This window comes from Paramisgurnus dabryanus, chromosome 5 (assembly GCF_030506205.2).
Source record: "Paramisgurnus dabryanus chromosome 5, PD_genome_1.1, whole genome shotgun sequence".
Classification (NCBI taxonomy): domain Eukaryota; kingdom Metazoa; phylum Chordata; class Actinopteri; order Cypriniformes; family Cobitidae; genus Paramisgurnus; species Paramisgurnus dabryanus.
Window position 1 is genome coordinate 26,256,269 of NC_133341.1, and position 27,166 is coordinate 26,283,434.

Here is a 27,166-nt window from a genome sequence, read left to right on the forward strand (position 1 = left end):
CACTAAGCTACAATGGTAACAGTCATATAGGAATCTTTGACATTTATTGTTTTATAGGTCTACACATTTGGATATCCAGCAACTGCTTTCAGAAACTGTGCTTTAGGCTGGTCATTATGCAAGACAACCTTAAGAACCTCAGTATACGTGATTTTATAAACAGATCCATATTGACAGTAAAGCAGTGGAATTCAGATTTGGGTTAGCGGTGGGAAAATAAAATCAAAATTGCAAATGCATGATAAGAATTCAAAACATTTACACTAAAGCGACATGCCAATCTATACAAATGACCACTCCCAGCACAGGTATGAATTTTACAATTAAACCTACCAGCCTGAACATTTTCATATTTAAAGGGATAGTTCGGCCAAAAATGATATTAAACCCATGATTTACTCATCCCCAAGCTGTCGGAGTTGCATATGTCCATCGTTTTTCAGACAAACACATTTTCGGATATTTTAGAAAATGTTTTAGATCTTTCAGTTGATTAAATGTAATGTTACGGGGTCCACGACCTTCAAGTCCAAAAAAAGTGCGTCCATCCTTCACAAATTAAATCCAAACGGCTCCAGGATGATAAACAAAGGTCTTCTGAGGGTAATCCACGCTTTGTTGTTGTAGAAATATCCATATTTAAAACTTTATAAACTAAAATAAATACCTTTCGGTAGCGCCGCCATCTTAGTCGCGTCCGCATTCGGGATGAGAGCTTACGCAGCCTACAGAGGCTACTCTGCTGCTGCTCTGTGCCCCCGCCCTCCGAATTTGTCATACGTCACTAAGAAAAGTGCGTACACTACGCTAATACTCTCTCCTGAATACAGAGGAGTCTAAGATGGCGGCACTACCGGAAGGTAGTTATTTACATTAATAAAGTTTTAAATATGGATATTTCTACAGCAACACAGCGCGGATTACCCTCAGAAGACCTTTGTTTATCATCCTGGAGCCGTTTGGATTTAATTTGTGAAGGATGGACGCACTTTTTTTGGACTTGAAGGTCGTGGACGCCGTAACATTACATTTAATCAACTGAAAGATCTAAAACATTTTCTAAAATATCCGAAAATGTGTTTGTCCGAAAAACGATGGACATATGCAACTCGGACAGCTTGGGGCTGAGTAAATCATGGGTTTAATATCATTTTTGGCCGAACTATCCCTTTAAAGGGACAGCTCACCCCAAAATTACAATTCTGTCATCATTTACTAATTCTCATTATGTTATAAACCTATAGAAATGTCTTTGTTCTGCTTAACATAAAGGAATATATTTACGAAAAAAGTTTGCTACATAACAGATCTGGGGCACCATTCACTTCCATGAAATAATTTTTCTATAATATCCACCTGTTTCTCGAACGGAGAAGTAAGTGATGTGATGTATTTCCTTATTTGTGCGGGACTTCCGGTTCAATAGCCAGCCGGTAGAAAACAGTGTAGTGGGAGCACGCATAAAACATGATTTAAACAGTTAATATTTACTACACCTGCCATGTATGAACCAGTGTGAGGATGAAATTAAGAAGTGGCTTGATATATGAAGATATATTCAATCATTTTGTGTTGTTGATCGGAGGTGATGGGTCTTCAATGTGCAAATATAAAAGCACAGAGACATACCAGTATCTTTACAATGGGAAAGTCAGTCGAGTTTTTATACATGGAATTAACCAAGACTTCGTGTTTTTAACTTTTCAAAAGCTGGTTTAAAATGTCACAACTGTCCCTCTGGTGCGAGTTTTTTTTTTAAACAGCAATTTTTTAATGGATTTGTTTATGGCGACATGTCGAGCTTCACACGGTCCGACACAGTCAGCAGTATCTTTCTCATTCAACACATTGTAAGTTATATAAACAACCATAATAAACATTTAACTACTACATGTATTGAGTATTGTTTTCGTTTTATGAAAATATTATTACATCGCTTGTTACGCATTAGGTGGAGACATTAGCTTATGAAGTTATTTGTTTACTTTTTAAAGTATTTGCTTTTTCATTTAAAACATAACAAAATTATGCGCAAACACATTACGAACAATTATAAACATTAACTTAGCAGATTATGTCGTATATATTCCGTACTGTAATCGCATTTTTGTAATAATATATTAAATAAATCAGCTAAATCAGCATATTTTTATCAGCATAATATTAGTTGTTCTTAGACAATTATTGGATTTATTGTTTACTGGCAGTTTCTATGAAAGGTTTTACTGGATGGATTTGTAAATACAGATCATGAGTGCATGTGCGCCACATATACACATTTGGTTCTTGTGCATGGATTATGGTTAAAACAAATGTTTTGTAGAGATTTACTGCGTTTGTATCAGCTATTTTGGCAACCCCTAACTGCACAAATTATGTCGGTCTTCCTGGATTTCATAATAAACATTAAACAGCCAGTCAAAACAACACACTTGTGTTCTTCGCTATAGACTAACATTAGCTTTAGTGGCTCACCGGAAGTCATAAACAAGAAAGCTCAAAGATGGCAGCCCCCCGATTTATGTCAAAAAAACAGGTGAATAGAAGTTATTGGTTGCATTGTTTTGGTCTTTAAAATATCTTCCTTTGTGTTTAGCAGAACAATTGAGGGTAAGTAAATGAATACAAAATTAAATTTTTGGGTGAACTATCCCTTTAATTCTTTATTGCAAAAACCAAACATTAACAAACACATCTTGCACCCATCATGTTTTGCTCTGACAAAAGTGGTACAGTATGGACGTGAGCCAAACAAAGCACCAAATGTTCTGTGTTTTAAAATAACAAACATGGCTCCAATAAAAACATTAAAGACATGTAACAAACAGTCTGTTACTAGGGAGTAGTATAAATGACAGTACATGACTACCTCAAGTCGTCACCATGGTATGAAAGGATTGTCAGTATACATGTCAGCCCACTTTACACTGTGACTGTTTACATTTCAAATGCTTACTATTCTCACAATCTCACCCTAACTCAAAGTAAACACAGTGGTAAAATGAAAACTACCTCCTCTTCCATCAGAGCCGTCACCGGGAGCCCGTTGATCTCCAGGATCCGGTCACCGACGTGGATGGCGTTCCGAACCTCCGGACTAATATGCATTCCTTTAACCCTGTAAGAAATGTTTTTAGGAAATAAAGTCAGGCTGGGAATAATGAAATTAAATAGGTAAGTATCAGTTGTGCCCTCAATCCAACACCAGTCGTCGCATCACCACAGTTATGCAACACATTCCTTCCACAACATGTCTGGCATGGGGTGTGGCAGTGTTGTGGTAAATTTCTCAGGTGATAAACAACCTTCCTCTGAACGGACATAACACATCAAATGTTTCTTAGTTAATCAGTATGTGTGTTCCCTAGGGAACAATGGATAAATGCCTCTGCAAACTGTATACAAGTAATTTCATTGTTCTCCAACTTCAATCTAAAGCAAGTCAAGTTGTGACAATTCAAGTGTTTATATGCACAAGTGTTGACTTACTCTTTGACCTGCACACTGACTGTGGCGGCGCTGGTGCAGTCTCGAATGACTCTGACAGAGAATCCACGTTTGCCATTAGTGGCGGCCGGCATCGACACCAGAGTCACAGTGTGAGGGAGAAGGTCCGTTGGAGAGTCAGCCAAACCGCGTTTCTCCAACATGGGTGTAAGAACCTCCTGTTTGTAGCATTTACCACTGCATGAGTGTGAGAGAAATAGTTAACAAAGCTGATATTTAAGACAAGACCCAACATGAGAAAATCCTTTAGACGTGTTATGAAATGGCCAGGTGTGTGTCAACATCTCTCTGTGCTGAAAACAACAGATGAGACTAAAAACAAAGTAGTAAATGAGAAATTCTGGATAGTTTTATGAGGCAGATTTGGATCATGAATGATTATTATTTTTTTTATATTATTTAAAAAATTTAATCAGGGATGCAAGGCATATAGGAATTGTGGCAATGGTTTGATTTTCAAGTGATTTTAATGCACTTTTTAATACAAAAGTTTAATACAGGCAAATTTTTAGATCAATCCAAGGCAAGGGCATTGGCAATGTGAAATTTATGTTTGTTAAATAATTTTTAGTTTATAAATATATTTTTATCTTTATTAAATTGATTTTACAAATTTATATCATTACTGTATCACATATAATGTATCGCATTATTTATCAAGTTATCTCATTTAGCATTTTTCTTATCATGCAGCCCTTGATCAAATACGGTTTCTTATCAGTACAGTTCAGAGCTAATCTGCATAGTTTCCTCAATACCTGAAACTCAAATATGCCACATTTCCTAACTAGCAGGTTACTGCTAACATACCAAAGGTTTTTCACCAGTACAATATGGTTTCAAATGAATAAACATAGTTTTTTAAACTAGTAAATGTACATAGAGCATGGGGTCTTCATCAGGGGGTCCGTAGTGGTATTATCTAGGGTCCTCCAAACGTTTAAATAATTTTAAATATAATTAGTCAATTAAAACAAATAAAATAAAAATGAACATCCCACATAAAAAAATATTATGTTCATTTAAAATTAATTAGGGCTGTCAAACAATTAATCATGATTAATCACATACAAAAAAAGTTGTGTTTGCATAATATATGTGTGTGTACTGTGTAATTATTATGTATATATAAATAAACAAACATTTTAATATATATTTAAGAAACATTTACATTATAAATAATATAAATCATAAAAATAAATATTTTGTACATATAAATTTAATAATATAATTCAATTAAATACATTTTCTTTAATTTATACATGCATGTCTGTATTTATTTATACACATTATACACATTAACACAGCCTACACACATATATTATGAAAACACAACTTTTATTTTGTATGCGATTAATCATTTGACAGCCCTATTTAAAATGTATTATGTTAACAACATATGACTGTGTATAACAAAAAATATTATTTTTAAATTTTTTGTAATCATAACAAAGTATGTAAATCCGGTCTTAATTGTCTACATACACTGGGGCCCCTTGCTCCTCCTCTACCCATTAAAGGGATAGCTCACCCACAAATGTAAATTCTGTCATCATATACTTACCCTCATGTTGTTGTAAACCTGTACAAATATCTTTGTTCTGCTGAACACAAAGATATTTTGAAAAAAAAAAATTGTAACCAAACAGATCTGTGGCAACACCGACTTCCATAATATTATTTCTTATGGTGCCCCAGATCTGCTTGGTTACAAACACATCTTTATTTGGTGACTATACCCTTTATTAGGGTGAGTAAATGATGACAGCATTGTACATTTTTAAGTGAACTATAGTTTTCCAACCAGCATACTTAGGAACTAATATACACTAGTCAATATTAAAAGTAGATTTAAAGTTTTCTTTGTGGTTTTCGTCTTAGGACAACTTTTATGAACTTTTTTGATCCACTTTAAATGTTCAGCAGTGTACATAAAGGGGTATAAAACGCTTCTCACCAGTAAAGTTTGGTACGTTCCACTAAGGCATAGGTGTCCCGTTCTTCGATCGCCACCCTGCAGCTCAAACATACGAAGCACTCGGGGTGGTATTTATAATCTCCTGCCACCTGAAACACATGAAAGCCCAGCAAAAGCTCAGCACAAGTCCAAACTGCCGCATTTTTCCTACGCTGGACATCCCAGCAGCAAATACTGAGTGCCGAATACAGAAAGTCTGACTGCTCCAGATATGTTCATGTTATGCTGAACGCCGTCTCTGTCAAGTCCAGGCGTGGTGGGTCTTGCTTTCTTTGTGCTTGATCTGCTTTGTATTGGTGTAAAACTTTGTTCAGTCTGTAGTGATGCAATAGAGCGTGCAGGCTTTCTTTTTAACACCTTCTAGTGTCTGGGTCTGTCTGTTATCAGACGTGATATAATTCCACCCAACTCCTCCCAGTATCCGTGATCTCCTGCCCTTAGACGACACATCATTCGTGTCAGTATGCATTAAATGCTTGGACTCTCCCAGACCTTCTCTAAAAATACACAGCTCTGAGAAAATAAAAGGTTTTTGTTTTAGAAATGTTTGTGGTTTTGTACTTTTATTGTTTTCCTGTCATTATTTTTACTCCGAGTAATGAATGAATAAAACACATGGAACTGCACGCACAACAATGTAGTCAGAGGATTTCCATGAAATATGAGCATAATCCTATTTACTACCAAACATAACTTCACAACCCAATACGTTTCCTATGAGCTATTTGGACAAAATATGGAATGCACATATTTCTTTTAGTTTAAATATTTCACACAAGTTCAAATCAAGTAACCACATACAATTTGATTTGATGCATTGGGGTATGATTGAATGCATTGATTTAACGCAACTTTGCATGAAAAACTTTTTTTTTTATATAAAGCTAAAGATTTTATATAAAATACTTTTTTTTAGAATATAAATTTTTTATTTTATTGTTATTGCTGAGGGTGCTCCAAGTGTGAGGACACACTTGTTTCCAAAAAATTTCAAAGTAAAACATACATAGTAATACAGTCTCTGTGCCAAACGTATAGCAAATTTTTCCACTCACACCTTATAAAGCATGCACAGTTGACAGCACTTTATTTGCACAGTCAGCCTTATAAACTCGATGTATATGGAACTGCCAATCAACAAGGGTTGTGAAACGGAAACAGACGGCTTTTATATTCTTATTTTGAATGGAAAATTAATTTAACCAAAACCTTCGGCCTCTTCCTCGGATTCCAGCTGAGCGGAGAAAATATGAGATCACGCTGAGGTTTCCTTTAACATGAAGCACAAAAGACAGATTAGCAGTTAAGCTTACTGAGCTGTGATCATAGGGTTTGGCTAACCAGATTCCACACGCACACTAAACCGCTCGATGAGTTTCTGAAGTTTGGAAGAGCAATTAAAAAATTTTAAGTCTGTTTTTTGTCTCCGCCATTCTAGTTTGTGAGCAAGCACATGACACCATCCAGGGCCATGTGTTAAAAAGCTTAACCCTCAGCTGAACCTGTGAGTAAGGATGTTTCATATCTTTTTGTGCTTACATGACTGTGTATAAGTGTGTGTGTGTGTGTGTCTGTTTCCAAACAGGGGTTAACTTGACAACCACTCCTATAAAGACTCGCATCACCACGACTAACCGATCACTAAATGAGCAAAAGGAGGGTCCTTATATTACATATGGCATTTAGTTATGATGGTTTTGGCTTTTAAAGCTTAAAAATGTATGCATTTCAAAGGCTGATATATGCAAACAGCACATCTATAATTATCATGCATGCATAACAATTGCTAGTTAGGATCACAAATTTTTGTTTGTCTGTTATCGGCCATAACTTTTTTAATATAGTTATCATCTTAAAAAAGATCAACAATCTTCAATGCAATTACATTCGAACAAGCACTTGAGTATGTGATCTCCTTGCCAGTTTTTCAGAGGTTTTGACACCCTGCTGCTTGTGCTTCTAAGCCCACAACTGGCAACGCACGCTGACCAGAAATACTTGGCATCCCTCGATCCGAGCACAACAGAAAAGGCCCATTATGCGTTTTGCTTGCTGGCAAATTCTCTTCCCTCGCCCCCCTTTTCTTCAAAGTTCGTTTTAGGATTTCCATTAACCCAATTAAAAATGACCTCTTTTGGCGAGGATTTGTTGACATTAGAGATGGATTTGTAAATCTCACTTTCATGTTAATATGGCTTCCATTAGGGTTATGATGACAAAGCTCCTCATTTAAAGGCCAAGCGAAGGCATTCCAGACGCATGATGAAACAACACACAACACTCAGGCTATTCCTGACTCCAGATTTCGGTTTCACAGGAGTGAGATCATTTCCAGCAGTCTGTAATAAATGTTAGTCTGCAATCAAGTCGAAACAAAAGGGTTATGATTCAAGCTTTAGGCCTACTTAAGATGCAGTAGAGCAACAAGTACTTGCACTCTAAAAAAGTGCTGGGTTATTTTTAAACCAGCGTTGGGTCAAATGGGACGAAAATGAACCTAAAGAATGTTTGTATTTAACCCAATAATTGGTTAAAACAACTAAGCATTTTAGGTTGGGTTCGTGTCCCTTTTAGACCCAACACTAGCTTGAATTAAACCCATAGGGTTTGAATTGACAAGCTTTTGGTTACTTTGGTCAAACCTTTCCCACAGGACTATATAAAGTATATTTTTTAATATGAATTAATACATATTAAAAGAGTAAGCTCTGTGGTGCTTTCAAAACACTGCTTAGATTGTTGAAATGGTCAGATAGGCCAACTTCTGGTCAACCAATGGTACACGAGTATGAATGTTAACAATACCAATGCTCTACGTGTGGTGCGTATATTTTTCTTTGGGTCTCATCCAGCACTGACATTCCAGGTGCTGGGAATCTCTTACAGTTACTGTAACTCTTGCCTCAAGAATGAAAAACTACAATCAATCGCTGTCTCTCAGAGCTCAGCTGAATCTAAAATTTCCACCTTTACCATTTTTATGCAATTGTGAAACAACGGCAGGGAAATTTAAACCTCTACGATTTGAGAATCTGTTTCTCCTTTTGCATTGTAGATGTAACTTAGATGCCATTCACTGCTCAAATGTGACTCTGGACCACAAAACCAGCCATGTATATTTGAAGAGTTTGGATCCAAATCGCAATAAATCCATTTGGACTCATTTCTGTAAAAATGTGTTTTCTATATAAAGGAAGTGACAAAGTAAAAACCACTATTTTCTGTTACAAACTTTCACATAGCATCTTTAGGTTATAACAACATTAAAAATTTAAATCCATAATTTGATTTTCAAAGATTTATTATAAAAAAAAGAATTTTTTTTAAAAAAATGCAATAAGTTTTTTTCCAAAATTCTATAAATCTAGTGAATCAATATATAAATGTGCATATATTAAAACACTTACTTTGTCATATTAAGAACACAGTCAATGCTGCGGTCATCCTTGGGACGTCATTGCTGAACTTTTTTGACAGCGATCAGCTGTAAAAAGTTTTGGTCCTGCTTGATTTTGGTTGACTTTGAGTAAAATAATGAAAATTTTTTCAAAAAATACCCTGGGGTCAATGTGTTAGCATGACAGAAGCTTGATGCCGTCGTGTGAGAACAAGCAAAAGCCAGCATTTTTTCTTCGTCCGAGTGCCTCTCACGTAAATTATTAGATTTTTATGGCTTAAGTTTCCTACCCGCCACAGAAATCCAACACAGGTTTATCAATGCCATCAAAAGTATTATTTTGGTTTTGTTTGTTGCTCAAGAAGTAAAAAGTAGATGAGGAAAACTAGGACTCCAGTGTTGTTTAGAATGCATGGAATTTTAAAAATGTTTATCACGTTTTGGAACCAAACTCTTCATTTGTGTCAAAAAACATTAGGATGTTAAAGCAATAGTTCACTCAAAAATGAAAAATTATGTCATAATTGTCTCATCCTCATGTTGTTCTAAACCTGTATGAATTTCTTTTTTATGATGAACACAAAGGAAAATATTTTGATAAATGATGGTAAGCACACAGCTGATTGTAACCATTGACTTCCATAATATTTGTTTTTCCTACTATGGAAGACAATGGTTACAATCGGCTGTGTGCTTACCATCATATATCAAAATATCTTCTTTTGTGTTCATTATAAAAAAGAAATTATCTCAGATTGAGAACAACACAAAGATAAGAAAATTACAGAATTTTCATTTTTGGGTTAAGATCATGTTCCATGAAGATATTTTGTACGTTCCTACTATAAATATATCACAATGTGTTTATCATTAGTAATATGTGTTGCAAAGGTCTTCATTTGGACAACTTTAAAGGCGATTTTATCAATATATAGATTTTTTGCACCCTCAGATTTTCAAATAGTTGTATCTCAGTCAAATATTGTCCTATCCTAACCATACATCAATGGAAAGCTTATTTATTCAGCTTTCGGGTGACGTATACATCTGGTTTTATAGTCCAGGGTCACACATAACACATAAAGAAGTGAAAAAAGAAACATTGCCTTTCATTCTATTCTCTACCTTATCAGTGACCTCTTAAGGACCATAAGAAGAAAAAAAAATCAGCATTTATTGATTTAGTCTATTTAACCACTTGTTTAAGCAGTGTAAATATTTACCGAATGAGACAATGGCATGTTATCTAAGCTTTTCTGGATTAGTCTTTGCCTTGAGAAACCTTCTTATGTGGTTACAAGCCCTTTTGACGGTCTACCTTATCAATTCCTTTCCTCTTTCAGTGGAATGTTCTCAAACACAGACAAACACACAGCCACGCAACAAAAAATACAGGTAAATCTTTTAGGCTATGTGCATGCTAATCCGCAGTTGTTGTTACTAAACGCTCTGCATCCACACTGGTGTTTATTTACCATTTATTGTATTTCAGCATATCAGTCATAGTTTAAGCACTTAACCCTATCAGACCCAACAATGGCGGAGCAACACAAAACGCCATCTGCATTATTTTAGGTTTAATGGATCACATCTTGCTAGTATATAATGGGAACAAAGTCTCAGTACGAATGGAAAAAAGGTAACCTCATAAAGAAAGTGATTCAGTTCTTGTATAGCCCACTTGCTAAAGTATTGCATTAGTTGAAAAGATCATGGGTTCGAAACCCAGGGAACTCACATATCGATTAAAAAGTGTAGACTGTTGCACCAAAAGTCACTTTGGATAAAAGCGTCTGACAAATGCATGCATGCACATAATGAAGAATGACAACACAAAATGTTTTTCTTACCATAGCAGGTCCAGTCATAAGCAGTGAGCAGCCATGGCACAACTCCCCGAACTTCTCACAGTAGTGTTTGTGACAGTACAGCCTCCCTTCTTTCTCAAAGTACCAGTTTGTCAGGAGATCCAAGCATACAGAACACCTGGAGAAACCAGAATGAAAAAAACAACAGTAAGTAAAACATTCCCTTTCTCTGAGATAAGCTCTCTGGGACAGGGGAGATACCTAAATGTCTGAAGTGCCTAATGAGAGAAAATTGTTTTGTTGGGCCATAAACAGCCCCTAAAACATGTGACTGCTTAAGGTATTTGAAACGTTTACCACTTTCTTGGAATTCCGTGTGTAAAGTTATAGCATGTACTAAAGGTTCATACAACAGATGTCACAACTTTACCAAAGCAGAGTAAAAGTGAACATTTGCAGGAGATTAAACATCAAAAGTGAAGCTTTTCAAACAAATATCTGAAGTAAAAAAAAAACCACAAGCTTATTTACTGTCAGGACACTTTTTTTCTTGGAAATATCTGAGGTAACTCCAGCTAATATACATCAGCTCACGCTAAGGTTCTCGAGACAAAGTCCAACCGAGAAACGCACAAACACTGTAGTTAAGGAATTTGGGACGTGAGCCAAAACTAGTCATGAATCGCTCTCGTACACACTCTCTCCTGTCGGCCACCTACCTACAATTGAAACCTGATGTGAGGATACAGGCTGTGCCACTTTGAACTTTTATCTATTTCCCATGGGGAATAAACAGACTTAAAAAATTGACTTAATTAAAAGAGTTTGAAGTGCACCTTGAGGCGTTCGGAGACAATAAAGGATCATTTGTCTGGAGAAGACAGGAAAGGATGCTTGAACAGCAAAAATTTCCTCTTTACGTGCCATGGCTTGTTTTCCCGGTGTATGGGAATTGGGACCTACATCTATGTAAAACACCTAAGGGATGCATAACTTAAGAGGACAAATACATACGTAAAGACAGACTTTAACATTACTGTGTTGAATGCCCTTTAAGTATACACCAACTCTTGATTATATAGTGACCGTATTGTATATGTGTTCAAGGTTGCTTAATTGGTGGACCATAAAATGTATACTTTGAATGCACTGTAAGTTGTTTTGGATTTAACCCATTACGTGGCGCTGTCCTGTAAGCGGGATACCCAAGTTTACTTCAATATTTTCCATGCAAATTTTATGTCTATCACAACAAACTATATTTTGTTGGAAAGGTCTAAGCCTCTAGAATACATATCCAACAGTGTTTAATAAAATAAATTGTGTAGGGAGAGTAATTGATTGATTTATGAAGAGAGTGTGCCTCAAAACAATTATATCCTGCGAAATGTCACTGTCCCACCAGCGGGTTTTGCATGTGAATTCTTATCCAATCATAACAAACTATATATTGTTTGAAAAGTCTCTGAACGCTCGAGGGTAAAAACGTAAAAATATTTTATCGGATCTGCCTTTCGTTGACACGGTGACGGCGTTTTTGGGGCTTAGAAACGCAAAAAAGTGAAACCACCATCCAGAGTGGAAATCTTAAAAACAATCTACCGTCACGTTCTCGCCTAAATGGTAAAAATGCAAAAGTCTGCTCACGGTGGCTCTTGTCATGTACACGTTTACGTCACAGGCATACGCCAGTTCAGGAAAATGACAACAAACATTTCGGATTATTTCCATACCTCGGATCTTCGGATCTCTGATAAATATACAATAGTTTTTCCAGCAATTGTACGAAATATTCACAGCTAGTATTACTGATCATAGAAGGTGCATTAATTACTTCTATCAAATTGCTGATGCGCCAATTCGTCGGCGGCAAAACATACGGCTTTGGATGAGATCTGGGAGAACAAGGAAGAGGGTTGTACGCAGGCGCGGACTTGGTGGTGTTGTGTATCAGTGCTTCACATTGCCACCTAGCCACCTGGAGTGCATACTACCTCGAATATCACACACTTTTGCATCACCATATGCACGCAGATTTCCTCCTCAAACCGCTCGTATAAACGTGGAATAAAAAGTGATAACGCAACGACACTTTTGCGTTTTCTTTTCAGATTGTTTCCATGTAAACTTAGCCTAAGAGTGTAGTTTTCATTTATAATCACCATTTTGGTAAAGGAATAACATGATGAGAGACATTTTCTAAAATGCCATGGGTATAGGGCCCACATTGTTATAATATAATAACCTGTTCCAAACCCAATCAATCATGATAAACTATATATTGTTGGAAATCTCCAAGTGTGTAGTTTTCATATTTCATCACCACTTTGGGATAACTATGACGTAGTGAGTAAGGGTGTCACGATTCGAAATTAAGTCACACCCTTGAACATCGAATTAAAAAATGGGATTGTCGATGCTGCCACGCCCCCATGTCACGTCCGCTCGGCTTGCCAAGCGGGGCAAAAACTCTCAGAGATTTATATTTTAAACACGAGGGATGTATTGCTACAACTCCTTGAAATGCATATCATAAACAGGATTACTACCTAGTGATCTGACTTCGTACAGAGCGCAGCTCTCTGCACGTGCGCGAGAGTGAGGCGCAAAGATGCAGCGGGTTATATTTTAAACAAAAGGGATAGTTTGCCTCAGCTCGCATGAAATGCATAAAACTGAACAAATACGTAAGGATTACTACCTTAGTTTATGTTTAGACTTCGGACAGAATCAGATGCGAGAGCGCGTGCACGTGAGACAGAGAGAAGCGCAGCTGCTTATGACTCGCTTTATTTATTTCAGATGTTAGGAGTCCAAGACGCGCACATTATGTCCATGTGCGTGCAAGAAGGAATCCTACAAGCTTTCTTGCGTAAAGTGAAGCCCACAAACCCCCATGCGAGGAAAGGCATGCAATGTGCATGTTAATGTGAATCTATAACAATAATTAATAATAATAAATAATAATGGCATAGCATTTTATATAAAAAAAGTAAGAACCGAGAATCGAATCGCGACCGTAGATTCGGAAAATGTAATCGAATCGAGGATTTGGAGAATGTGAAACCCCTAGTAGTGAGTGTCAGTTTTTAAAAAGTCACGGGGCCACAGGTAGGCCAAATTTGTTTTTACATATTTATAACACTAAAACCCTACTCTAAACCTAAAAAATCATGACAAACTATATATCACTAGAAAGCTCTCAGAATGTATTTCATGGTCATCTGATGATAGAAATAATGGAGTGACAGGTTTTTTCAAAGAAATGCATATTAATTATTATATATTCATAAAACTACATCCTTGTATAAATCTTTAAAAATGTTGACAAGCTATATATTGTTGGAAAGCTCTAGAACTGTAGTTTTCATATTTCAAAACCTTTTTGCAGTAATCATAATGCAGTGACAGTAATTTATTAATTTGTGACAAGAGTAGTGCACCTAGTGGCCGTTGTTGGTAAAACCACTAAAAGAGTGACACAAACCTAATTTTTTATGATTTTAACTCGAAATTAGCATCAGAACTACTAGAGACTTAATTCTTCATGTTTGCAATATTACTTTTGTAAAATAATTATTTTTTTATTTTTTTATAAAATTAATATGTTATGGAATTATTTTTATTTATTTATTTTTTATTTATTCATTTATTAAAATAAATGTAAACTGCTATTACAATTTATTTATTTAAAATTTTCACCTGCTGACACTTCTTTAAGCATCTGCCATAATGTTACTTATGGTACATAGTGCACCATGTCACCCAAGCAACTGCATAGCAAAACCATACAGTACTACAACAGACCTGGCATGAAATCAAAAAAGGCTTGCAACAGATTTCTGCACATTTAACTGCTATTTAGTGAGAGCAAAGGAAAAACAGGATCTTCCTGATTTTCTTACAAAATGATTACAGCATAATTGCCTTGTGGTAAAGGTGTCATTGACATACAGCAATCAATTGCTAAACTTTGTAATCTATATCAATAAAGCGTTGCATAGTTTCAGATATTTATATATTTGAGTAGCAACACCACTCCTGGGTGGAACTGAAGTTAAAGAGAAAGCGCCCAATCTTGGCATACTATGAATCCAGCATTGGCTTTTAACTAAAAAAACCTAGCCCAATTTTTCCACTGCAAGCAGAGCAACAATAGGGATAGCATATTTAAAGAAGTCTTGAAATGAAATGCTCTGAATGCCATAAAGTCAAGGTAACATCAGGAGATTAAACATCTCTGTAGCAATGGTTGGAAATGGTTACCTATATTCTGACACACTGAATCTAGTCTAAAAATGAGTCGGACAGCCACCAGGTCTGAACCAAAGCAAAGTCTATAAAGACAGGAAATCATCTCCAGGCCTTGTTTTAAGACTACAATGATCCTCACGTCCACAATAAGGAGAACATGAATACGCTACAATGCTGAATATATTTATCACTTCAAATTCTCTGTTTAAACTGATTTGGCACGCTACATGAACGGATTGGTCTGCAGCATAAATGGAAGTTTCTGTGGGCTTCACAACTAAGGAAAAAAATTCTGGGATCCTGATTTATTTTGTAAAATAAAACGGTGTTAAAATCGTTTTTATGTCCAAAATATAGCTTGCCACACAAAACCAACTCCAGCTATCCTGGCAAAAACCAATTCTCCTAACAAGACCAAGTGTCCGGGGAAAAGTCTGGCATGCTGTACTCCTGAAGGCCATTCTCTAGCACATCATGTGCCAGAAAAAGGGAAAAATTGAGAAGACTGAACAAATATCCACTCAATGGTTTAAACGCAAAGAGGATGTGAAGCAGCAACATACAGCTGAGACGTTCTGATAAAGATCACATTAGTGTAAGGCCACCAAACCCAGACGGAATATCTGGATTTTGGCCATTTGCCCAGTGGGTGTCTTTGTTTGGAGGAATGTTGACAAGCTCTGTTTTTAGAGGAGACACAATATGCCTACGGGGGGTTAGCAGAACTTCGTCATCCAATGGAGGGACACCACTGGTGGTGTGCCTCTGGGATAAAACCTGTTTGCGTGTTCGGTGACCTGTGTTTGTTTCGGTAGTGACATCATAGTAATGCTTCCAGATGAAAGGGTTTGTGAACTAACATCTGTGGGGAACATTAGTACAAAGACCAAGCAGGTGTCCATGATATAAACTTTCACCTGTTAACCATCAACCACTTTGGTTACTCATTTTTTATATGAGTAAAAATTCCAATTCGACCAGCAAACGATACCAATGCAAGAGTCTTAACAAGATGACGACTTATGATAGCTATGCAATATACTCCTTACCAACAGAAGTGCTAGGGTCCTTCCAAATTTGTCATAGAGTTCAGTTGATCCACATTTTGCGCGCAAGATCCTTTGAGCATCTAAGTTCGTTCCAAATATCATAACTTTAGGGATTTCTGTTTGTAGCATAAAGCCTAGAGTATAGTCTTTATTTTTACGCAAACGACGTACGTGCACGATCGAACATACAGCAGGGTTCCCACACCTTAGTTAGCTTCAAATTCAAGGACCTTTCAAGGACTTTCCAGGTCCAATACCCTCAAATTCAAGGACTAAATGTGGGGACACATTTCAACTGAGAGCAAGGTTACATCTTGTTACCTTTTAAGATACATTGTTACAGTTCCCTTACGAGGGAACTCACACTGCGTCACTTTGATGACACTTTGGGGATGCCTCCAGGGGTAAGTGCGTCTGAAGGTGTATATCAAATTCAACCAATAATGAGGCTTAACGACAAAGACAGGGTGAAGCGGGAACCAGGAAGTATATCGCTATCTGAAATACTGCCAAAGACGGCATTATTACAGGGACGCAGGAGTATGGCAAGGGAGACGCAGCGCCTCGTTCCCTTCTCAAGGAAAAACAGTTACATACGTAACTCAAGATGTTTTCATGTGTCAAACACAACTATGCATATTTTTTCCAGAAAACTTCTTGCATGAAATACATTCAATCAATTTCAATGACCTGTATGGAATGATATTCCGGACAATATTAAAAAGGAATTGCAAATGGTATTTGCAATTGCGTTTCCTACTTGTGGGTGTAAAAACTGTGACTTAATTCAAACGCAAATGCAAACTGTTTGCATTTCCGTTTACGCGAACGTACAATATATGCCAAATTTCAAATGTAAAATCAAAGTCCATTTGCAATTGAGTTTCCTATGTCTTTCGAGTTATGACCCTGCCATATTTCAATCTCAATTGCAATTCATAATTTGCTATTTCACTTCCTCTAGCATCACGTTCCGATCTTGCCAAAACTCAAATGAAATCGCAATCCTCTTTGCATTTGCGTTTCCAATGCCTGTACTTAAACTTGTCAATCACAGTGTTGGAGGTGGGGTTATATTATAGGGCGTGTTTGGAAGCCACGTCACTCACAGTCGACCACGCTTCACTGCGCTTAAACGGCCACAAGGGGGAGCACAAGAAAAGCCAAAATGATAACACAGAAAAATGTTTATACATTAAATTATATAATACCTCTGTTATATTTCAGCAATTAACCAAATAAGCTTAAGCACTGTTTATTAGCTTGCATAAACTTGCATTAACTTGCTAGTAAAGAAAGATGCCATTTTAAAGCATTTTAATAAAAAAAGAGCTCATTCTGTGTTAATCAGATGTGATGTGAGCTAGTGAAGAATCAAGTAAATGTGGGTACATTAATTCATGCTAATAACATTTTATTTTAATAGTGATTGGTTATGGAAGGACGGGGTTGACTGGTTTCTAATGCGTTTTAACTGAGAACAAAAAACACGCGCTTCTTGCGTTCTCCTTCAATAAATACATTTTCTTTCTTCAGGGTTCTAGAGCATCAGTCCACATATATTTCTCTCACCCTCTCCAGAAATATCGCATTTACAGCTTTTATCCTGTTTCCCCACGACGATTAATGACGAGAAACATCTCATGCTGCACCTGACCCTTACGAAAATTAACCATGGTTTTACTACAGTTAAAAAAAACATGGTTTTGACAGCCAGGGTTTTCAAAATCATAGTTAAACTATGCTAGTGTAGTAAAACCATGGTTTTGCTGATAGTAATCAATACACCAAAAACCATGGTTACTACACTTTTACCACAATAAAACCATGGTTAATTTTCGTAAGGGGAACTTTGGGACCACTCGTCTTCCGACTCGCTGTCACTCATTGCTGACTCCGTTGAGCCACCGACCACTCTTTGTTTTGTCAGACAGATTAACATTTTTATATTGTTTTACTAAAAATACCAAGGTTACAAAATCTTTGTTAACCTTTTGAAGAAAATAAGGGTTATATGATATTTTGATACATAATAGACTGCATTAATTTTATAATACATTTAGTCAATAAGTCAGCTAAATGTTCACATATTATTTTTCTGATCGTAATATCATTTAGCATACTTCATTGACTGATTTATAAAATAATACCTTTTCTAATAAAACACAAGTGTTTAAAATAATACACTTATGATACACGTCTAATAATACACTTATAGCGTTTGACATGAGATAATGTCAAATCATTCTGCCAAATTATTACTGACAAAATCAACTGAAGGTCAATAATCAATTAATTAAGATGCGTTCCTTTAATTAATAAAACTCACACTTTTGAAACGGTGCTTATCTGGTTAATAATTGCTGCAATATAACTGAGGTAATATATAATTTAATGTATACAAATTTTTCTGCGTTATCATTTTAGCTTTTCTTGTGCTCCCCCTTGTGGCCGTTTAAGCGCAGTGAAGCGTGGTCGACTGTGAGTGACGTGGCTTCCAAACACGCCCTATAATATAACCCCACCTCCAACACTGTGATTGACAAGTTTAAGTACAGGCATTGGAAACGCAAATGCAAAGAGGATTGCGATTTCATTTGAGTTTTGGCAAGATCGGTACGCGATGCTAGAGGAAGTGAAATAGCAAATTATGAATTGCAATTGAGATTGAAATATGGCAGGGTCATAACTCGAAAGACATAGGAAACTCAATTGCAAATGGACTTTGATTTTACATTTGAAATTTGGCATATATTGTACGTTCGTGTAAACGGAAATGCAAACAGTTTGCATTTGCGTTTGAATTAAGTCACAGTTTTTACACCCACAAGTAGGAAACGCAATTGCAAATACCATTTGCAATTCCTTTTTAATATTGTCCGGAATATCATTCCATAGACCTGTATCTATGTATGTATATTTTCAAAAACTGCCCAGGCCCAGGGCCTTGAATTCCCCCTCTAGATTCACAAACTTTCAAGGATTTCAAGGACCCGTCACCCGTGGGAACCCTTATACAGCCTTGCAAAGTATAGATTATTTGACTTGAATGTGTCTTGTACAGACGTTTGACGCATTTTGTCGCAATGCAATACATCTTCTCAGCTACATTCATCTGTTAAGTGCATGAGCGACCCAAGCATACAATGTATGCAGGGGTTCAAAATTCCGGCAGTGCGCGTACAGTATGCGTGCACTCTTCTGATGACGAAAAATCCATAAATGGACCATACTTCAGCCTTACACCTGCAAACATTCCTTAGTTGTGTAAAGTAGGAATGCACTGAATATTCGGCAACCAAAACTACTGGTCCGAAAAAAGCAAAAAAAGCATCTTTCTTGGACACTTTATAACGCATTCACACTGCCAACATGTTTGCTGCAGTTATAAAGCATGCACACATCTTTCTTACTCTATGCTGGTTGCTATTCGATTGCATCATTAAAATGATATGGTTCATTAAAATGTATTTATCCTTTCGCTTTTTGCCATTTTGGTTGCCAAACATTCGGTGTATCCCTAGTGTTAAGATAAAGCTTTGGTTTCTCTATGGTTTTAACTTGTATTTATTGTTAGTATAAACATTTATATTCCTATTAAACTCACTAAACTTGATTGGTGTTTTAATAACAGATGTTACTGTAAATTGTTTGATCTGTAATTCTAATAATAAACATAAATTTGAAAGACAAAAGTTTTTCTTACAAATTTCTCATTGTTTTCAGGAGAACACGGCACATAACATCTGAACTCTCTGTACTGGGACATTTAAGACATTTAAACACAACAACCTAGAATCCTGCCGTGGTAAACAACTCTCACGCAGAACCCTAATGACTCTGTCACGTCCTTTTAAATCATCAAATATCTCAAGAACGCTAATGTTATTCTGCTCGCGGTTTACACCCAGAGGAAAGACAACAGGCTTCAGGTGAAATAAAAGAAATGATTCAAGCCCTGATTCACACACTCAAAGGCCAACACAACAGATAGAGAACAAAACACTCCTCTTCCTTCATTCCACACGAGAGTTCGTGTTAACAGAGAAACATTTCTGCTGATTGTGTCTAATTTTCAGACAGCCTAAATCCGGCAGGTACGCCATCACTGTCTGTGAGCTCTGTTATACTGCTTTCCAAGAACAAAAGGATAAAGAATAAAATAGATAAAGGGAACAGAGATGGAGAGAGACGAGGAAGAGGAAATGGTTTTGGAGGAGCAGGCGGATGTCCTACAAGCCCATCCAAACAATCATTTTATACTCAACATTATTCATTATAAAGCCTCCATTGATGAAATAAGCTCAATAGGTCTCTTTGTTAAGCACTTTTTACATAAAATCACACTACATAACGTAAAGAACATTCTGTGAAAATACAGTACTGTGGCGCTTTGCAAGGAAATGAGTGCTATAAGGCAGTTAAATTCAAATGAACATGATCTGAAGAAGCAGAGTGCCCAAGACAACAATAAAGCAAAGATGCTATTAAGATCTGACATTTAGCATACCCACCCAAATATTGAACCACATTGTAATTGCTAGTAAATGCAATTCCTAAATGCTAGGAAATTCAGAACCAAGAAGCATTTAGATGACATTCCAGCACCACCCGTAATTATAGTTAGAACGGTCATTAAGCATCCAGTCTCTCCATCCAATCACAAAAGGGGCATAAGTTGGCTACTTGACAACCTTAGCTGTACAAATGGGGGGAAAATGTCTGAAGGGGCAATGAGCCGATGTCTAGGAATGTGAGAGCAAACCATAGAAGAGATCCTACCTGCACCAACAAAAGGCTTACAGGAAAACAAGGAATGTCTGCCATAACATAAGAAGGATTCCATAGAGGAACGAGACAGAGAATGCTATGAATACACTCACACATGCTCAAATGTCTTTTTTTGTGGGAAAGCCCAAATTGTCAGATCATATCTAAGCTGGCAAGTATCCCGAAGACGTAAGACAGAGCCCAGATTCCAATTCTGTAGCATATGGCGCACAATGCTGTGAAAGTGCCCTGGACTAATTTCTGCCCTCATTAGGGTCATTGTCTGAGAATCGCCAGGACCACAATTTGGTCCTGGTTTCCAACTGAAAAGATTTGATCATGATGACAAAACTTTTCCATGAACTCTGGGTCAACCTCCACAAACTCAATTTCTAAAAAATCCTTTTGTTAAATCAGAGACTGACTGAAAGAAAGTCAAGGCCTCATAGGCAGACTTCAACTGCAATTCACTGAAATGTCCAATGTACCCTTAAAATAGAAGTATAGTCCCATTTTGGGGACAACATGGACCCAGGCAGGCAGACTTTTAATGTAAGCATAAAACTGATTGATGGCATACTACTCTAAGTTAGGGCTGTGCTGATTAATCGTGCAAATGCGCGTTTTCTCAATGAATGAATTTGAATGAATTACGGTGAAATGCCGCCACATCCAAAAGCCAGGGGGCGCTCTCGTGTAGAAACGCAATTTGTGCCACAGAAGAAGTAGTATACCAAACACTATTCCAGGAAATGTCTAAAGGAATATTTATATCGCTGTTCTTCAGATTGTTTCAGGTATTTTCATGATAATAAAAATATTTTGAATGATTGTGTTTGGCGAGTGTTGCTTTTTTAAATGCACGTTATAAACGACTCAAACTCATAGTGATTTTAGATTAATAAGGACTTCCTACTGATCACGGAGCCGTAGTACACGCACAAGCTGTGCATGAAACACAGAATCGGACCCTTGCGATTCAGTATCGATTTCAAGCAGGTCTTTTTAATGGGGAACGCGATGTATCGGCACAGCCCTGCTCTAAGTATTACTTAAACAGACCTAGTAAAACAATTATGTATTATAAAACATAACCTTTAACCTGGCACACACCATCTGACCACTGGTCAGCAGCAAGTAAAGGTTTGCCAAGAGAGAGAGAGAGAGCGAGAGAGACTTTGTTGAAATGCAAATAGTATGCTTAGGATGCAAAATAGCAAACCTCCTCTAATGACAAATTTCCATTTTACAGCAAAGACAGATTTCTCTCCCATGTAAACACAAACAAAACATGCAATTATCTTAAGCAGGGGTTCTCAAACTCTTTTGGGCCAGGGAACCCTTTCTGGTAGAAAAATATTCAAGAACCCTCGCAAAATTCTAAAAGTTACTAAATATATTCTTATAATAAAGCATGATTTTACTAGTGTTTCATAGTAATAAAACAAAAGCACATTCTCACCTGAATCGGGTTAAGACAACTTAATTGTTTTTAAGAGGGTTGTTTTTTTCAAATGACATATGGATTTAAAAGTTATACTTTTTTTAATTACCTCAAAGCTTTCATTAAATTAACAGCAGCAAGACTGGCATGGTCGTAGATGGTCCCCGTATGCAACTATGTCCTTAAAGGACCCAAAAATTTAAATTCTGACATCATTTACTCACTCTCATGTTGTTGCAAACCTGTATAAATTTCTTGATGTTCTCATGAACACATAGGAAGATATTTGGCGGAATTCTTGTAACCAAACTGATCAGAGGCCCCATTGACTTCCATGGTATTATTTTTTGTTTGGCAACAAACATTTCTCAAAACATCTTCCTTCGTGTTCATCAGAAGAAAGAAATATACAGGTGTTACAACATGAGTGAGTAAATAATGTATGAATTTTCATTTTGGGATGCAACTATCCCTTTAATAATACACAATTATATCATTTTTATGCATATTTGTCAATTAAGTTATAAAATAATTTTCCTGTTTATATTAATGGACTAATCTTTCTGAGCCTAGAAAGATAACATGCACACTTAATAAATGATATATACACCCACTGAAAGCATGAGTTGTGCCAGGCGTCTTGAAGAACCTTCACATGAAACGCGTCCTCAATCCTTCCGCCACAGCCCGTGCATTCGCGCTCCGCCACATCTGTCAATCAAGCAGAGGAACATCAGAGGGACGTCCAGAAAACATACAAATCGTGTGTAAATGTTTACCTTTACATGTCAAAATCAACGACTTTAGCTCAAAGTCATTAAGTATTCAAGTTAAAAGTTTATTGGGTATTAAAGTTTAAAGTTAAAGCGAGTGCGCTGGACCAAGAGTTTTATATTAATATATCTAACTGCTGAAAAAAGTCCAAAAAAAACCCCAACTAATACTATTCGTTTAAACATCGGGTTTAACTTTTATATGTGTTTAGCTCTTCATTATTTTAAAGGTAATGAAGGTCAAGGTTGCAGCTGTGGTTGTTTGTTTACTTGATGTTGAAAAGCCCAGTAGGTTAAATTTTAATGTATTGATACATTTTCAGTAATTATGTAATAAAAATGTACATTCTGATTACGCATGGTCCAGTTTATTACTAAACATTACAGAACATTTTACACAAAAACTGTACCAAAAACAAAAGCAAATCACTGCATGCCAACGTCTCTTTCGTATAAACTAAAAAAAATTCACTTAAATGAGATGAAGTTAACTAACATTAACCCTTGTTTGGTCTTTAAACTGCGACAGACTAAACATAAAGAAATTAAGTGACGTTATACATTGAGCTAACGCAAACACGAAATATCACACAATCCTCACCTTCTCGTTCGTCCATGTCCTCCCTGATCTGATTTGATTATTTGTTGAAGTTCACATGCTGGTCCAGAAATGTGTACAATTCACAGGCTGCGCGTCGGCGATGCTAGATATCTGACACATGTCTGAGACCCGCAGAGTAAATCCTACTGAATGTGAGGAATTTTGAGGAAAACAAATCCCATAAAGCGTTACAAGATTCGCTCTCTCGCTTTCGTCCTACCATATGACGTCACGGTATAGAAATGTACGGAGACCGGAAGGGATCAAACCTTCACCTGAAACAGGGGCGTTCGCTGTGTTCGCAACAAAGCTAGGCTGCGTCAAGTGATGTTGCAGCACCATCTGTCGTTAAAGAAGCGTAACAAACATTGTTATATTGCATGTCTGTTAAAGGGATAGTTCACCCAAAACTAAAAATACTGTTATCATTTACGGTCCATGTACTTTTCGTTCATTTATTATTCTATTTCGGAATTAAAGATGAAATAAAAAAAATTGTTTATAAAAAGCAGAAATGGCTGTATTTTGTTTTCCAAATGTGTTGTTGTCATCAAATAATTGCGTCCATTCACTTTTCCTTTATAAATCATGATATTAAAAATAAAATGTAAACGGTTGTTGTATTTTTAAATGCTGTTAAATGCCCCTTTCATCTGATTGGCCAAACCAAAGTCAGGCAGAATAAGAGTCAGCAGGGTGCTGTCAAGTTCTTAAAGTTTCCGACGTGAAGCAGCATTTAATGTTAAACTCTGTATGCAACTGACGCATAAATATATTTCTGGCTGCAAAGCTTCGCCTCTCATGTACCAAATTTAAAAGATCGCAAAACAAAAGTATGCACATAGTTTGGTGTATCATTTATTATGTGTCTAGGAGCAGTGTATCATTCTTGTAGTTTACGTCAAATGAAATGAAATATTACAATATCTCGCACTCGTATTTAATACACAACCTCGGTGTGCGTATGTCACAACCGAATAAAAATAATAATAAAAGATAAAAAGTTCAAGAGTCAGACTGTATGCGTATAGTTTAAAGCAACACTAAAGAGTTATTGCTCTTTGCTCCCCCTACAGGTTAGACGCGTAATTGTTCATTAGCACTGTCGTAAATACTGCAGCATAGCTGGCTCTGATTGGATTGTAGGTCTGCCGTAAAGCAAGTTTTTGTAGTTTTCACTCGAACTACAGGACCACTACCCGACGGTTGGAAACTTCTTTAGTGCGGTTTTGGCCGATAGAGGGCTGCAAAGCGAATGTGAAATTGCCATTCAACCTGTTTTGAGTGGATGAACCACTGAAATTTTTTTGGAAAAGTTATTTTAAGGTAAAAAAAAACTCTTTGGTGTTGCTTTAAACGAAAATAATAGTTCTGGACGTTTATAACATTCATGTGATACTTTTTGCTCGGTACTATAAGCAAGGATCAATTAATCTTCAAGAAATCGCAAAGGGCTCTGACATAATTATGTGTAATCTAGAAAAGTTTTTGTTTTCCAATTCCTGCTGTAATTTTGTATGAGCAACCATAAACATCTTTGTGAGGTCAAATTAAGCTCAGTTATGTGCATGCATTTTTGTGAAATTGAAATAAATCATCAGATTATGTTTCTTTCTATGTTATGCCGTAATGTGATTTTCTTTATATGTGTTATATTTGTTATTTAACCCTCATAAGACTTGATTTTCCTGTATACATTATTTATTTATTGTTTGTTTGTTTCGAGCAATATATATGACATATCACAAAACAAAACCAAAACACATAAATTGACAATACAGCAAGTATGAATCATCTTACTAACAGTATAAAATCCTCTATTGCTCGAAAAGGAGTGGGTACTTATTTAAACCCACCCAAATAATTATTAATATAAAAATAACATAACCCAAAAAGTACACACACAAAAAAGGAACAAAACAAAAAGAAAAACTAATGCAGATACCACACACATTAAAAATTGCACACGCAATTGACAATATTAATATTACAGTTTTTTACCATTGCTTAAGCACAATTTTGACAAAACACTACACACAATTAACACAACTCAACATGGAAAACACAACCAAACATGTCCAAGTTGTCATGCTACTACAGTAGTGTACATAACACTGTTAGCTCAGCAAACAACAGACAAACATAAAATAGTGTATCCAGTACAGGTTATAATTACAGTAAATAACAACAACAACCATAACAAATAATCAGAAAAAATCTGACAATATTGTAAAGAAAATACTACAGTCAACCCTGCTGGAAAAACCAGCATACAAGCAATACCAGCATGTGTTTTGGTGCTGGTGGTCATCAGCATACCAGCATCAGCATCCCATTCTGGTCATACCAGCAAGACCAGGATATGATGTGTTTTGGTGCTGGTATGCTGGTGACCACTAGCTAAACCAACACCAAACTAGCATGGGAATGATGCTGGTCTATGCTGTTTATTCAGCAGGGATACTATACATTATCTTTTCCCCTAGCTGGATCTGGACAGAGAATTTAATTAACATCACAAGCAATATCCTCATTAGCAAGAAAACGCGGGAGGAACCGTCTTGAATGTTGAATCCATCCTTGCACAGCTACGGTGTCAGCTTGGTCACAGGCATCCTCCATGGCCTGAATGAGGGGTACCTGATCCTGGAGATCGTAAACCTTCCACCGCCATGCAGAGAGAAACTCTTCGATAGAGTTTAGAAACGGAGAGTATGGTGGAAGGTATATAGTTCTGTCAACTGTGGAGAGTGTTGAACCAGTTCTGGACCAAAGCAGAGCGGTGGAATGACACATTGTCCCAGATGACAGTGTAATGTATCTGGTGCATTTCATACCTGCTGTTTCAATGTGGTTCAATTGGTAGATTTGAGAATGTGAGGTGTGTTCTAAGGGCCCATTTTGGCATGATGGAGGAGAACCCCATGATGTGAAATGGCAGTGCGAAGGTCGATGTTACCCCCATGTTGCCCTGGGACATTGATTATAGCCCTGTGGCCAGTGATATTTCTGCCTCTCCTTCTTGCTTTTGTGATTTTGAACCCTGTCTCATCAATATAAATTCATGCAGAACCTGCTGCATTTTTATAGTGCTTAAACCTGATTGGTGTGTCTACAATTTAGCAATAGTGTGTTTGTGCACCTGATGGCTGTGTTTAACAGATTGGCTCATAAGTGTGGTCATTTGACAGTCAGTGCTTTGGAATTGCAAGGAAGTGACATGATCAGATAGTTTTAAGCTCTCTAAAATAGGCTACATGTGAGAGATGGACGTCATTGTAATTATGTTACAGTACCATTATACTTTACACTTATCACTGGAACACGTATACCTACAACAAAAAAATATGCTCCTATACAGAAATAATAAATGATACATCAAACTATGTGTCAGCATACATGCACAGCCGGCATTTCAAAGTTGGTGCTTTGAATCAACGTTGAAATACCTTTTGGTTTTGCGGAAAAACAACAACGTTGATTTCACAACGTTGTTTCAACGTCACACTTTCAACATAGGTGAATTAAGGTTGATATCACGACGCAATTTCAACCTCCTATTTCCTTGTTGTTTTTAACACTCAA

General features: G+C 36.7%; 1 protein-coding gene across 1 annotated transcript in view; it reads right to left on the reverse strand.

The window, feature by feature from the left end:
- Positions 1 to 23,827, reverse strand: part of limk2 (LIM domain kinase 2) — a 32,805-nt gene extending 8,978 nt beyond the window's left edge. The window contains exons 1-6 of the mRNA XM_065250701.2: positions 23,582 to 23,827; positions 22,822 to 22,918; positions 10,733 to 10,868; positions 5,465 to 5,574; positions 3,490 to 3,684; positions 3,013 to 3,118 (exon numbers count right to left, since the gene is read on the reverse strand). Coding sequence (XP_065106773.1) covers positions 3,013 to 3,118; positions 3,490 to 3,684; positions 5,465 to 5,574; positions 10,733 to 10,868; positions 22,822 to 22,918; positions 23,582 to 23,597 — 660 coding nt within the window. The 5' untranslated portion in view covers positions 23,598 to 23,827. The remainder of the gene's footprint in view (positions 1 to 3,012; positions 3,119 to 3,489; positions 3,685 to 5,464; positions 5,575 to 10,732; positions 10,869 to 22,821; positions 22,919 to 23,581) is intronic.
- Positions 23,828 to 27,166: the final 3,339 nt, after the last annotated feature.